At 50.3% G+C, this 15,377-nt stretch overlaps 1 protein-coding gene across 2 annotated transcripts in view; it reads right to left on the bottom strand.

The window, feature by feature from the left end:
• Positions 1 to 15,377, bottom strand: part of SETD2 (SET domain containing 2, histone lysine methyltransferase) — a 51,058-nt gene that overhangs the window by 3,425 nt on the left and 32,256 nt on the right. The window contains exons 13-19 of one of the 2 annotated variants that reach the window (XM_056484017.1): positions 10,775 to 10,823; positions 10,132 to 10,294; positions 7,027 to 7,708; positions 5,758 to 5,892; positions 5,516 to 5,655; positions 4,500 to 4,611; positions 82 to 162 (exon numbers count right to left, since the gene is read on the bottom strand). In XM_056484017.1, coding sequence (XP_056339992.1) covers positions 82 to 162; positions 4,500 to 4,611; positions 5,516 to 5,655; positions 5,758 to 5,892; positions 7,027 to 7,708; positions 10,132 to 10,294; positions 10,775 to 10,823 — 1,362 coding nt within the window. Of the gene's footprint in view, positions 1 to 81; positions 163 to 4,499; positions 4,612 to 5,515; positions 5,656 to 5,757; positions 5,893 to 7,026; positions 7,709 to 10,131; positions 10,295 to 10,774; positions 10,824 to 15,377 lie in introns of those variants that run through there. The other variant, XR_008839778.1, reaches the window with a different exon arrangement.

The raw sequence follows: 15,377 nt of genomic DNA, 5'->3' as shown, positions 1-15,377 counted from the left end.
CATCCCATTATCCCATTATCCCATTATCCCATCCATCATCCCATTATCCCATTATCCCCTCCCATTATCCCATCCCCTCACCTCTTTCCTGAACACCTCCTTGCTTTTCTTGGCCAGCTCACTGGACGTGTCTGCTTCGGCCGTCTTGGGCTTCTTGGAAGACTGGAGAGGGGAACACGGGGATGGCAACGCTTCCCTTGGGGACAGTGCTCCTGTCCCACAGCCTGGTGGCTCCCAGCCCACTCCCAGGGACATCCCAGCCCACTCCCAGGGACATTCCCAGCCCAGTGCCAGCACACTCTCCAGTCCAATCCAGATCTTCCCAGCCTGATCCCAATCAGTTGCTGAGCCCAACTCTGCTGAGCTTCCAGGCCCACTCCAGTGCACTCCTCAACCCATTCCCAATGCCCTTCCCAGCCCAAGGCCAGCAAATTTCCAGTCTGATCCAGGTACAGTTCCCAGATCAATGCCAGCACACCCCCACCCCAAACCAGCCATTTCCCAGCCTGGTCCCATGAGCTTCCCAGCCCACTCCTGGTGCTCTTCCCAGCCTTATCCCAGCAAACTTCCCTGCCCAGGCCTGGTGCATTCCCCAGTTCAGTCCTGGTGAACTTGCCAGCCCAATCCCAGCCCCATCCAGGCACACTTCCCAGCTCATTCCTGGTGAGCTTCCCAGCCCAGTCCTGGAATGCTCCACACCCCAAAGCAGGCATTTCCCAGCCCAGTTCCTGTGAGCTCCCCATCCCAATCCAGGCACAATTCCCACTCTGATCCCAGCACAGTCCCAGCATTTCCCAGCCTTGCTCCTGGCACTCCCCAGCTTGGTCCCAACACATTTCCCAGCCCAATCCTGGCACAATTCCCAGCACACTCCTGGGCTGGGAGGCACAGGGACCACTCCTTGCTCTTGTTTGCTTTGGGAAAAAAAAGCTGGAAAAAGAGCAGGAGTGGGTCCTGGGGCAGTCAGGCTGGTCCATAGTGGGAATAAGTCCTGTGGTGGTGGATTTTCCTTCAGGAATTCGAATTCCCCAGGAGGGCTGGGGCCCCCCACAAGCATTCACATGGATTATCTTTAGCTACAGGCAAGAGAAAAGGAATTTTCTCTGTATTTCTGGCTGCTTCCCTGAGTACTGATCCCTGATTTACTAACGGAGTAGAATCCACTCCAGCTGCATCCCAGGGCCCATCCCTTCATGCTGGATCCACACCCTCCTCCCACACACTCCCATCCCAAATTCTGTGATCTCCTTGGAGCCTAAGAAGGGAAAAGCAGCATCCCTGCACCAACACCGTTTTTTGGGATCCAGGTCATCCCAACTTGGATTGTAAGGACAGGAAGAGCAAAAGGATTTGTTAAAGGTTTGGAAAGCTGGGGGAGGTTTCCCTTCTCCTTCTGCTCTTTGATGATGTCCCAATATTTCTTTTAATTAAAAAAATCCCACTTTTTAGAAGTATTTAACACTGAAAAAAAAATCCCTTTCAATCCCTACAAATGTGCCTGGCTGGAGGGCAGAGCTGCAAAATCCCGGGAGCAAAGGGAAGGGTGTAAATCAGCCGGGCCAGGGAGGTTTTATGGCCGAGGCTTGGCCGAGCAGGGACATCAAAGCTCCGGCCCCAGGCTCGGCTGCCACTTCAAAAGGCTGAGAATGGGGAGCAGATGGCTCAGGATGGCTCAGGCACCAAACCCTGCAGTGCTCCATGGCAAATCCCTCACCATTCCCAAATCCCTCATAATTCTCAAATCCCTCACCATTCCCAAAGCCCTTGTCATTCCCAAAATCCTTCCCAAACTCCTCATCATTCCCAAACACTTCCCAAAGCCCTCATCATTCCCAAATCTCTCCCCATTCCCAAAGCCCTTCTCATTCCCAAACCCTTCCTACACTCCTCATCATTCCCAAACACTTCCCAAAGCCCTCATCATTCCCAAACCCCTCATGATTCTCAAACCCCTAGTCATTCCTGAACACTTCCCAACCCTTCATCATTCCCAAACCCTTTGTCATTCCCAAACCCTTCCAAAACCCATCATTCTCAAACCCTTTGTCATTCCCAAACCCTTCTACCACCCCAAATCCTTCTCCACCTCCAAATTCTCTTCCACCCCAAAATCCTTCTCCATCCCCAAACCTTTCCCCACCAAATTCTTCTCCACCCCGAATTCCTTCTCCATCATGAAATCCTTCCCTACCCCCCAAAATCCTTCTCCATCACTTAACTCTTCTCCATCCCCAAACCCTTCTCCATGATGAATCCCTTCTTCATCACCAAACCTTCCTCCACCAATCCCTTCTCCACCCCAAAATCCTTCTCCTTCACCCAATCCTTCTACTCCAATCCTTTCTCCATCCCCAAACCCTTCTCTGCCCCAGACCTTTCCCCATCCATCCCCTCTCCATGTGGGATGAGGGCAAAAATTGGTGTTAAAATTGGCAGGGAAAGATGAGGAGGAGAAATGAAAACTCAATTTCCAAGCTCCTCCTTGTGCCAAGGTGCCAATTCCTCCTCAGAGAATTCTTCCTAATTTTAGGCTAAAATTCCATTTTAAATTTATTTTAAGATCAAAATCTCCTTATCAAGGCCTTCCTCCCTCACCCCTCCAAAGTGAAATCCCATAATCCAAAGGCTGCCAGGAAAACTAACACAGGAATATCCCCAGAATGGTGTGTCCCTATTTTCCAGCCTCTGGAGGAGATGGGAATGGAGAAGCCACAAAGCCTGGGATGGGATCAAGAAGCCAAATGTTTGGGGAAACCTGGAGGAGCCTGAGTGGGATTCTCTTTTCCAGCAGCTGGGATCTGCTCCATTGACACCAACCTTTCCATGAAGAACCAATGGGCAGAGACAAACTCACCCCAAATCCAAATTTTCCATCTAAAAGGATGCAAAACCTTCAGCATCCAGCCCAGTGTCCCTGCTGGCCTTCCTCCCTCAGGAAAGCCATTTTTCCAAGGGAAAAACAAGATTTCAAGTGTGCTTTAAAGGGAATAGTGATCCTGGCTTCTCACTCCTCTTGTGCCTTTCCATCAAAATCCTCCCCCACAGCCCAGGAACACTGGGAATAGCAGCAGCAGCTGCTGGATGGTGCCAGTGGGTTTAATCCCTCCTGAGTGGGTTTAATCCATCTGGGAAAGGTGTGGGGTGGGGAGGAGGGTAAAAAATCCAAGGAATGTGGCTGTAATTCCAGGGTGGAAGCATCAGAGGCAGGAGCTGTGACCATGGGAATTCAGTGCCAGGAAAAACTTGACCTTGCAGCCATCCTGGCCCAGAAGAAAAGGAATCAAAGCTCTGGAGTGAGCAGGAACCAGCTCAGCCTGAGGTCAGCCAGAGTCATGGCTCACTGAGGGATGAGGAACTCGTGGATTCAGGGAAATTCAGGGATTTTGGGTTTGGAGTGAGCAACAAAACCTGGAAGGAGCAGCTGGTTCATGGCCAGCCTGAGGTGAAGCCCTTGGAGGGCTCCTCTTTACCCCAATTTATGGGATAAAAGCCCACATTTATGGAAATGCCTTTCCTTGCTGCTCCCTCTGCTGTGCAGGCAGCACAAAGACCCCCAAAATCCCACAAGAAAACAGCTCCCAAGCTGGAAAGCACCAGCACAGCTCTATTTCCTTGCTCAGAAAATCCCAACCTCCTCCTCAGCACCTCTTCCCATCCCAGGGATGTTCCCAAACATCTCCAAGCTGCTCTCCACCACTGAGCAGCTCATCCCTCCACAGGGATGCATTTCCCAGCTACTCCAGCTTCAAATCTCCCTTCAGAGCTTCTAATTCACATTTTCTTGCTCAATCCCAATATCTGCAACCCCAGTATTTGCAAATATCTGTAAAGAATATTTGTAACCCCAAGATCCTGGAATATCAGGGAATGTCATGGGATAAATGTGACACTGTTCCAGGGGTAAAAATCCTTGAAAAGGCTTCTCTGGATTCCTGTGTGGAAGCAGCAGCCCCCTGGCTGAGCAGGGAGTGCCAGCTCTGAGCTCATTTTCCAATTAACTTTTTTCCAGGGAGATATTTGTTTGTAATTTCATTGGAGTGAACTCGCCAGGAATCCTGGCAGGAGCACTCAGAGGCATTCTGGGAATGGGATTAACCCTTGGGGTGCTGGCAGCACATGAAAAGGCAACAGCAGCCACGTGGGATGTTCCTGGGTGCTGCAGGATGGAGACAACAGCTCCAGGAAAATCCCAGGAATGTGGGAGCACCAGAGCAGTGGGAGAATTATTCCTTTCTTCCCATGGATTTTCTCCATCTTTCTAAGGAATCAGGTATGGGAAAGGCTCCTGAGCTACACCCTTAGTTTGTTATTTTCCAATGTTATTCCACCACATTCCCATTTTTCTGGCCAGCTCCACACACAGGGCAGAACTTCAGGGAAGTCCAGTGTCCAGTGGAGCCACTCCAAAGGATCTGGGGTCACTTCTGTCCCTCTGCCACCTCCCAGCTCCACACTGACCTCCCACCCCATGGTCCATCCCAAGGATTTGTCTCCCTCACCTTCATGGGGTTCTCATCATACGTGGGGGTGCCCAGGTCCATCTCAGCCTCGTGCTCCAGGCTGGCGTCGTCCCCAGGGCTGTCCCAGGTTGGAGGATCCCACTGGGTTTGTCTGCAGGAAGGAAAACAGGAAATTGTCACCTCCTCAGAGAAACTGGGACCTGCTCATGGAGGATCCCATCAGCTGGGACATCCATCAGCCATCAGAATTCCTGACATGAGAAATTCACGGCTTTGCTCTTAACTTGAAGGTTTCTAAGTTGGAGAAAGTTAAATCCAAGCAGGAAGAACTGAAAAATGGGAATCTGCACCATTTTCTACCATGGTGACACTGTGGAATTGTCACCAGGATGGGATTTCCAGCATGGAAAGGTGGGAACATCCCAGCAGAGCCCAGGGAAGCTTCAGCCTCCACCAAGGCTCCCTTGGGTCTCCTCATCCCATCCTGACACTTCCAAACAACACAATTCACCAATTCCTGCTCCACTGGTTTGAATTCCAGGTGTTTGAGGGTCTCCTGCTCTGCTGTGTGTCAGGGAGGAATCCAAAATGGAAATGGAAAAGATTCATGGATGCAAGGAATTGTGTGCCAGGAAGAACTGACAGCAGGAAATAGATATGGAAGAAAATCTTCCTGCTTATCCCTTCAGAGGTGAATTCCCATCCATACCTCCCATGGAATTGGAAATTTTTTAAAAGTCCTTTTTAGAAGCTTAAAAGTCATTATAATTTCAGGTAAATTCATAGGGATTGATCCAAAACCTGGGGTTTTTTTCCAAAATCGATGGGAAAGGTGTAGGAAAAACATTGGGAAAATCGTGTTTCCTCCCATGGAGGTGGGAGCTGGACTCTGGTTCCAAAAAACAAGCGACAGGACAAGAGGGAACAAGAGGAATGTTCAGGTTGGAGACTGGGAAAACTCCTTCATGGAAAGGGTGGAGTGCCCATCCCAGAGGGACCTCAAAGCCCTGTGGCTGTGGCACCTGGGGACAGGGGACAGCCACGCCCACACCCACCTGGTGACCACGTGGTAGTAGTAGATCTTCCCCTCCGGATCCCGGGCTGTTTTCCAGTTGGGAGGGAGGACGATGGTTTTGGGTTTGGGAGGGGAAGGTGGAGGCAGATCCAGGAGGTTGTTGCTGACCACCAGCTCTTGCTGCAAACAGCACAGAAGGGATGAAGTAGTGAGGGATCACAAAAGGTGCCCTGGCAGTTTTTATCCCATGGGAAAACCCTTCCCATCCCTCTGGATCCTCACCTGCTGGATGGGCTGGGGCTGCCCGGCTGCCACGATGGTGGTGACAGCTGTGGGTGGCTGCACAATGACTCCCTGTGGATGAGCTGTGTAGATCTGCTGGCCCTGGATGTACTGGAGACCTGGCTGGGCATAGCTCTGGAACAGGGAAATCAGGGAATCACACTCAGCTGCTTTTCCCCCCCCAAAAAATCCTTTACTGCAGGAGAGCAGCTTCCACCAGACCACAGTGCTCCAAGCACCAGCCTGGCCTGGGACACCTCCAGGGATCCTCCAGGGATCCAGGGGCAGCCACAGCTTCTCTGGGAATTCCATCCCAGCCTCTCCCAACCCTCCCAGACAGGAATTCCTTCTTAATATTATCCTTAGATTTTTGTAATATAATTAATTCTGGTAGCTCCAGACTCTACTTCCAAAAACCAGTGGAAGTTGAGCTCCCACATCCATGTTTTACTCAGCTTTTATCCACTAATCTCCCTTCAACAGTCAAAAACCCAAAAATATTCCTGCAAGTTGCAAATTCCTGATTGGCCCCAAAAACTATGGAACCATCATCCCTGGATGTGTTCAGTATTCCCCATTCCTGGATGTGTTCAGTATTCCTCATCCCTGGATATGTTCAATATTCCTCATTCCTGGATGTGTTCAATATTCCCCACTCCTGCACGTGTTCAATATTCCCCACTCCTGCACGTGTTCAGTATTCCCCATCCCTGGATGTGTTCAGTATTCCCCATTCCTGGATGTGCTCAGTATTCCTCATCCCTGGATATGTTCAACATTCCCCATCCCTGGATATGTTCAATATTCCCCACCCCTGGATATGTTCAGTATCTCCCATCCCTGGATGTGCTCAGTATTCCCCATCCCTGGATGTGCTCAGTATTCCCCACCCCTGGATATGTTCAATATTCCCCACCCCTGGATATGTTCAGTATTCCCCATCCCTGGATGTGTTCAGTATCTCCCGTCCCTTGGAATGTCCAAGGCCAGGCTGGACAGGGCTTGGAGCAGCCTGGCACAGTGGAAGGTGTCCCTGCCCATGGCAGTGAGTGGCATTTGATTTTTTTTAAGATTCCTTCCAACCCCACATTCCAGGATTCCAGGATTCTCCAATTTCTGCCATTTGTAGACAGAAAACACCCCGGAACGTGCTTTTCTCCTGCTTTTGGGCAGGAATTTCTCTGAGAAGAGCTGAGAAGATGCTCCAGTAAGAGAAGTACCAGGGAGTGAGTAACTGTGGGTTCCCTGGGTGTTCCCAGGTGGCATTACCTGCACGATGGGCGGGGTGCTCTGCGAGTAGGGCGAGGTGACTCCGTAGACGGTCTGGCAGGTCTGGCCCTGGTAGTAGATGGCAGGTTGGGACTGGGCAGGGGAATAGGGCTGCTGCACAGCCACGGGCTGCTGGCTGGAGTCCCACACGCCATAGCTCTGGCTCTGCACCGCCCCGGCCGTGGCCACGGGCAGCACGGTGGCCACGCTGGGCTCCTGGTGCACCACAGCGTCGCCCTGCGCCACGTACTGCGGGGTGGCCACCTCCATGGTGCTGGTGGCCACGTGCTGCACCACGGGCACCGGCTGCGCCGCGCTCAGCGCCGGCTCCACCGCGTGCCCCACCAGAGTCTGGGAATGCTCGTATCCCGCCGGAGAGCACATGGAGTCCATGCTGGGCGTGGGCAGCAGCACCTTGCCGGCGTTGGGGTTGCTGGGATCCACGTAGGCCTGCATGGGGTAGCCTGGTGGGTAGCCAATGAAGCTGTGGTGGGATGCTCCGTAGCCCATGGAGTCGTAGGGAAGGGGGGATGTCATTCCCAGGTTTTGGAGCTGCTGCTGTTGTTTCTGGGCTTCCCTCTGGGCCACCTCCTGCTCGAAGAGCTTCCGGCGCTCCTCCGTGGAAAGCTTGTTGCGGTCCTTGGGCCGGACTTTCTTCTTGGAAGATGCTGGGGTGTCGTACCTGGGACAGAGGGAACAGGGAAAGAGGCTGTGAGGCCTCAGGCAGCTGCAGCAGCAAAAGGGTCAGTGGTAAACCTGGGATGTCCAACAGCAGCATGAATTCCTAAAAGCATTCCCTTTTTTCCAGCTGTTTGACCAACTCAAGAGAAACACCCACTGGTCCTGCTCATCCACAGGGAGCCAGGGCAGAGGATGAGCAATCCCAATGGAATGGCCAACATCAGCCAGAAGGAGAAGCATAAAAAGGCAGCTTCTTTCCAAACAGTGTCACAGCTGCACAAGGTGAGAACCAGCCCCTCATCCAGGGCCATGGGGGAAACCTGCTCTGAGGGTCCCACTGGCAGCCCCTTCCCCGCTAAGACTCTTTTGGAGGTCCCTCAGCACCTCTGGTGGTCCCTCAGCAGCTCTCATGGCCCTTCAGGCCCCAGGAGGTGCAAGGAACCTGGTGCTGATGGAGATACCAGGATGCCACAGAAGGTGTCCAGAGGAGCTGCTCTAGGATACCTGGAGAGGGAGGGAACATTTCCAAAAGAACCCATGGAAAGGTCACAGTCTGCAGGGTATCCCAAAAAAAAAACCACTCTGCCATGTTTTCCCAAAGCAGGACAAACAAGGAATTTGGAAGAGGCTCCCAAACAGGAGAAACTCACAATGCAGCACCTTCCCCCCCAAATTCCAGTGCTGGGGTGAGAATTCCATTTTTCTAATCTAGAAAATCCACATGGGAGCTGCAGACACAGCAAAAAACAAGGGAATCACAAGCAGCACATTCCTGTTTGGAATTCTGCTCGTTCCCAGACCGCAGCCTCAGCTTCAAAAAATAATGGTGTGGATGGGTTTTTTTAATTCCTTAAGAGTTTTCATCCCAAAATGCACAGCAGCTGGAGGGATTTTTCCAGGGAATTAAGGGAGGAGGGGAAAAAAAAAAAAAGCCTAAGGACTTTGATCAAAGCCCAGCCAAGGAAAATTTCAGATCAAAGGTGGATATTTCCAGACGTTACGAGTGTGGTAAAACAGGGATTACAAGGAAAAATGCTTTGCAGCCTTAATATAATGGATTCTACAAAGCATCCAGGATATTCTCCATATATTCTCTGTTCCTGGGATCCATTTACATATCAAAAGCACATTGCTACCAACAGATCTGCTGGAGCTGTTTCCTGGCATTCCCAGAGGAGCTGCAGGATCCGTTAATGGGAACCTCATTGCCCCAGAGGAGTTTGATTTCCCTAATTAAAGTCTTTCCTGGCACTGCCTGGAGAGTTTGGAAGAGAAGCAGCTGCCATGGAGGGAGTGGGAAGAAGGAAAGTGAGGGTTTAGTGTTCCTTTCTCCATCTATTTGGTTATTTTCCTTATTAAATCCTTGGGATGACAAAGAGGGATACTCAAGAGGGGGGAGAAGATTCCCAGAGAAGGAACTTGGTCCTTCACTGACATGGACACAGCACAGGGCAGCAACTCCTCACCCAAAAAATGCTTGTTCTGTTTAAAACAACCCCCAAAACCCAGGATTTACTTCCTGGGGATGTTTCCAGCCTCGTTACAGAGGGATAGATTTACATCTGTATTTTTTATCCAGATGTTTCCAACTTTCCCAGCTCAGCTCAACGCGAGGTTTCCTCGTCTGGCTGACTCGGCACCAATTGTTCCCTAATTATGGGGTGGCTTTGAGAGGGACAACAGAGAAGTGGCTTCTTTAGAGGAAATTCCATGGTATTTTGCTGCCTTTAACATGATCTCCATTCTCTCTGAACTGCAAGACACGGAATATTTTCCTTCTCTTCATTAGGAGTTGCATGCTCAGCTGTGGCAATGATGCCACCATTCCCAAGGGAAGGAGGAGACCTGGCACCAGCCTGCTGGGATCACACTCACCTGGACTGCTGTCCTTACAGGCATTTTTAGGGAATAACTACTTAACCAAGGAAGTTTTGGAGTCAGAAATCCTGGTTTGGGCACTGGGCATGGATTGCTCCAAGCTCAGAATCATTCCCAGCACAGTGGGAAGAAGTGGAGCAGAAGGGAATGGGTTTGGAACTTATTTGCATTATGAGAGCTGCATCTTGGAATTCCTGGATTCCCCATCCCTGGCAGGGTCCCAGGCCAGGCTGGACAGGGCTTGGAGCACCCTGGAACAGTAGAAGTGCCCATTGCACAGGGTGGGACTGGATGGGCTTTAAGGTTCTTCCAATCCAATTCCATGATCCCTAATTTCTGTGCAGGACCTGGCAGGGCTTCCCTCATCTCCCACCTCATTCCCAAACCACACCTGAAGATGGAGGTGCAGCTTATCCCAGAGAAGAACGTGCCAACTCCCACCAGGATTCCTCCAGGAGAAAACCCTTCCCCAGCCCTGGAAAATTCCAGGATGGTTCTTCCTGGAGATTTTACCCAGGAATATGGCAGCTCCCTGCCACCACTTGCCTGTCCTCTGGCCTCTTGGTGCCCCTCTCATAGGCTGAGGATGGAGGGGACAGGGAATCTCTCCTCCTCTTCCTCTCCTTGCTCTGGCTCTGCCGCTCCGGGTCCCGCTCTCGGCTCAGGATGGGGTTTTTGGGAGTGGGGGTCTGATCCCTCCCACGATCAGCTGTTGGGAAAACAGAGGAAAAAAAGGAGGGAATTTTTATCATTTGAGTATTAACAGCTCCCCTCTCTTAGAAACAGCCTCAAGTTGTGCAGGGGACGTTCAGGTTGGATATTGGGAATGTTTCTCATGGAAAAGGCTGGAAAGGAATAAGGCAGTGCTGGAGTCCCCATCCCTGGAAGGATTTAAAAGCCCTGTGGATGTGACTCTTGGGGATATGGATCAGGGGTGGCCTTGGCCATGCTGGGGATGGTTGGACTCAATCTTGGAGGGCCTTTCCAAGCTCTCCAATTCCACGATTTTAATTCTAGGTTGTTCCATATCACCCTCAGGGCCCCTCTCCCCCCACCCACTGCTCAGATTATCCTCCCTATGCCCAGGAGGAGGAGCTGTGGAGGCAGAACATCCTTTGACATTCCAAACTGGGAAAATGAAGCAGTTTCATGGGAGCAGAGGAAAACCTGGGAAAAGGTGAGGACTCACCACTGTTTTCCTTTTCTGCTTGGCTCTTCTTGGGGATGCGATAAACCTCCTGTGGAAAAGCCACCAGCAGGGTCAGAATTCCAGCTGCTCCCAAAACCACCCCAAACAGCCAAGAAGCACAGAAATCATACAAATCATACATAAATCATACATCATTCACAACAAACCACCAAAAAAAGGTCTCTTGAAGGAAAGTTCTGGGGTTTTTGTGGTGCTTTCCATATATTTCCTCTGCTCAGTGTTTGATTTTTGGTGGAATTTTGGTGGAATTTTGGGCCAAGAGCTCCATGGTGATGGATGAGTGTCCCAGCAGCAGCTCCTGCTGTCCCTGCCCTGCTCTCCAGGGCAGTTTGAGATAACCCAGCAAGGAGCAGGGAGTGGGCTGGGTGATTCCCACAGATCCCTCCTGACTGGAGACATTCCATGTTCTGTGGCCCTGGCTCTGGTGGCCAACATCTGCTCATGGACCATCCCTGGGCTTCCCTGGGGACAGGGTCACATTTCCATCATGTCCCCAAGGTCTGATGGGAACATCCAAGGGAAATGAGCAGCAGGACCCAGCCCAGCTCTGAGTGACCCCTCTGACCAAGGACCTGCTGAGCCTGGACACCAACACCCACCACACCTTCAACAGAGCAAACTCCAAACTCTGCTCATCCAGCTCCTCCCTCAGCACAGGAAAGTCCTGGAGAGATCCAGAGGAGCCCCCAGAGCTGCTGCAGGGCTGGAGCCAGGCTGGGAGAGCTGGGAATGTTCCCCTGGAGAAGGGAAGGATCCAGGGAGAGCTTCCAGCACATTCCAGAGCCTGAAGGGATCCAGGAGAGCTGGAGAGGGGCTGGGGACAAGGGATGGAGGGACAGGACACAGGGAATGGGACACTAACAGAGGGCAGGGATGGATGGGATATTGGGAATTGGGAATTCCTGGCTGGGATGGAATTCCCAGAGCAGCTGTGGCTGCCCCTGGATCCCTGGCAGTGCCCAAGGCCAGGTTGGACATTGGGGCTTGGAACACTGGGGACAGTGGGAGGTGTCCCTGCCATGGCTGGGGTGGCACTGGATGATCACAAAGGTCCTGGCAGCTCCAGGTGGAGATGGCACCATGGGAAGAAAGGGAAGAAGAGCTGGGAATGAAGATGAGAACTTCCCTAAAGTCCAGTTTTAGCACAACATCCTCGTTAAACCTCCCTGGATTGGGCAGAACAACTTTTTCCATGTCACTGGAACCAATAGTGCATCCCTCCAATTAAGAAATGAGGTTTATTAGCACCTTTCCATGCTCCATTGTATTTTTAATTGGAATATTCTGGCATTCCCAGTGTAAATCCCATTTTACCTCAGTGATGCTCATGATCCTACAGAGGTTTTACAACATTCCTGACTGTCCAAGGTTGGGAAAAAAAGCTCGTTTTTGTTCAATTCCAGCTTTTATCAAGCCCCTGCTCTGTTCCCTTCCTGAAGGAATAGAGTATTCCCAAGAATTCCCAATTATTTCCAGCAGAATGCAATGAACCAGCTGGTCTGTGCCTCCCTGATGGAGCAGCAGCTGCATCCCCAAAAAATCCCATTAAATCATAAAGGAGATGCTCAGTTTAACACAAATAAATTGTTTTGGGGAACTGTGCTGACATTCCAGCTGTCCCAGGGCACCTTCCTTAAAAATCTCCTTTCATTTGGGCCCTGGATGAGGCAGAGTGGGGAAAAAAATGGATTTAACTGTTCCTGGGGGGTGAAGGCTGCTCCAGTTGGGAATTTAAATTTCCACATGCTCAGAAATGTGGAGTTTACCTTGACTTGACTTTCAGATTTTACAGAATATCCTCTTTTTTCTTTTAATTCCTTGAGTTTTTAAAGCTGTTTGGGAATTAATTAACGGGTGGCTCAGGGGACTCATTAGCAACATGTCCACTCCCAGCCCTGGATGGGCTAAAAATGAGAATTTCCTTTAGCAAAAAAAAAAAAGGAAAATGAGAAGAAACCCTGTTGTGGTTTGTCCACAAGGCAAAACCACTTCAAAAGTGCTGCTGCTGGCTTTAAAAAAGGGATTTGGGCCAAGATTTTTAGGTTTTTAAAGAGAATTTGCTTTTCTGTGGAGCCTGAACACAGCACGTGGAGTTTGAAGCATCTACACAAAAAAGGAATTAAAATTCCCCAAAAATGCCCTTTTTAAATTAAAGTTTTTAAAATTTATTGATGTATTTGCTATGGGCTACAATACCCCAAATCCAGGGTTTTTTTGATGAAATGTAAGGAAAAAGAGCAGCTCCATGTTTGGGATGGGGAGAGATGCATGATGAGCCCATAATTATATAGGATTGATATATTTATAAATGATGTAATCCCTATCATGTCCAATCATGGAATCATGGAATGGTTTGGGCTGGAAGGACCTTGAAGCTCATCCAAATCCAACCATGGGCAGGGACACCTCCCACTATCCCAGAGTGCTCCAAGCCCCATCCAGCCATAACCTATGGATTTAATTTTATTTTCCTACAGAATTCCATGGGAATGACTTTGCCTCTCACTTCCTCATGTGGGATGGAGGTGACAACAGGGGCAGGTTCTGAAGCCCCAAAATCATCTTCCAGCCAGTTTTGCCTGTTTTTTTTTTTTTTTCTTTCCCACATTAAACTCCTAAAAATGTTCCATTTTCAGATCAGCACATCCAAAAATCCCCCCAAGTCAGCTCAGTTGTTCTCAGGAGCCACCAAGGAATGGGATCATGGATGAACTGCCCAGAGCAGAAGGACAACACAGAAGAAGGGAACAGCTAAACTACAGCTCCTAAAAAAGATCTGTCCCATTAAAGAGCAGGATGGGGAATGGAAAATCACCAGGAAAAGGTTCAGTGGGACTCTGCAATCCTGCCATGCCTTGCTTTAGCTTCACCAGCACATTGAGGGATCCCATTCCAGGATCCATCCCAACAAACTGGGCAGCCCTAAAAAGCCCAGGGAGCCCAAAACCCAAAATAATTTTGAGCAAGGAGCGAGCTCCGTGCTGTGGGAGAGAAACTCAGCATCCATCCCACGTGGGGAGATGGAGGCAGCAAAGGCTTTGAACCAGGAACAAACAGATTTGTCCAAATTGCTCCATGAGAAGCAGATGGTGGTCAGGCCAGGCTGGGGAAACTCCCAAGAAAAGCTGATTTTATTTTTGGAAACGGAAGCTGCAGAATTCCTCAATCGCCGCTAACGGGCTCCAAATGGCTCCCCAGCTTTGAAGGGATTGCACAGAAAATTAAATGCAGAAGGAAAAGTGACACGAGTCTGTTTGACACAAAAGAGGGGAAAAAAAATGGGATTTAGGCTGTTCAGCCTCAGGCACAACCCAGCCTTGGCTTGGGAAAGGGAAGAGAGCTGCAGGATGGAGTCACTACTCAAAGGATTCAGTGGGAAAGCAGATTGTGTCTTGATGGAAACTTCTCACAAATCTGTCCCTCAGCTGCCAGGCACTCCTGAGTTAACAGGTGGATTTAATAACCTTGGAGGTCTTTTCCAACCTCAGTGATTCCATGAGTTTATCCCATGATTTTATGAACTGCTGTTGACTTGTTGAAGGAACACAACACAACCAAATCCATCCCCAGCCAGGCTGGATCCTCTCTCCTCTCTCTCCTCTCAAGGGATGGAGCAGAGCAAGAAGAAGGACCAAACCCCTGCTTGAAGGCCAGAAAGTCCCACAGCAAACCACAGCCTGGCCATCCCCCAATCCTATTGTCTTCCCCAACCATTCCTTGCTCTGAGTTATAACAAATTATAAAATTCCTGATTAAAGCCTGGGATGTGCGTGCCAGAGCCAGAGCCAGGCACTCCAGGAAAGGTTCAGGCAAGAGCAGCTTCAAGGGGCTTCACCAGGATAAATCAGAGACTTGGAAAGATCATCCATGGGGAAGATGGAAGCTCAGCTGCCTTTGGTCACCCAAGATGTCCCATTCAGGGTGAAATGGCCTCCAGGAGAGGTTCAGGTTGGATATGGAGAAAATTCCTCATGGAATGGAGTTGTCCAGCCCTGGCACAGCTGCCCAGGGCAGGGGGGAGTCCCCATTTCTGGAGGGATTTAAAATCCCAAATTTAAAAGTGGATGTGGCACTTGGGGACAGGGGACAGTGGTGGCCTTGGCAGTGCTGGGGGATGGTTGGACTCAATCATCTCTGAGGGATTTTCCAACCTCATCAATTCCCTGATTCCATGATTATTAAGCTCCCAGATGGATGCAAAAAAAAAAAAAAAAAAAAAATCCACTTTGGCCCAAGTCAGGGTGAGGACTCAGCCTTGAGCTCCAAGTCACTGCACACACTTTCAAGGCCAGAAGTATCCAACTAAAACCTTTTAAGCCCAAGACTGGCTCTCCTAAAAGATTTTTCCTAAAAACAAGACCTTCTCCAAGTCACAAGGAAAAGGCCTGTGGATCCTCAGAGCTGCCCTCTCCCAGAAGGTGAGGGCAGAGGAAGATTCCCAAAGCTCCAAAGTGAGGCAGAGCAGCCCCAAAATAATCCTCCCTGTCCCTCAGCTCAGCTACTCAACCTCAGCCCTCAAGAGGACGTTGGGAAGAGCTTCCCAAGCTCGGCCCTACGGTGTGTCCTGGTGCTTCCAAGAGGT

The sequence above is a fragment of the Oenanthe melanoleuca genome, chromosome 2 (genome assembly GCF_029582105.1).
Source record: "Oenanthe melanoleuca isolate GR-GAL-2019-014 chromosome 2, OMel1.0, whole genome shotgun sequence".
NCBI classification, from domain to species: Eukaryota; Metazoa; Chordata; class Aves; order Passeriformes; family Muscicapidae; genus Oenanthe; species Oenanthe melanoleuca.
This window is presented reverse-complemented; position numbering and strand designations above follow the sequence as displayed.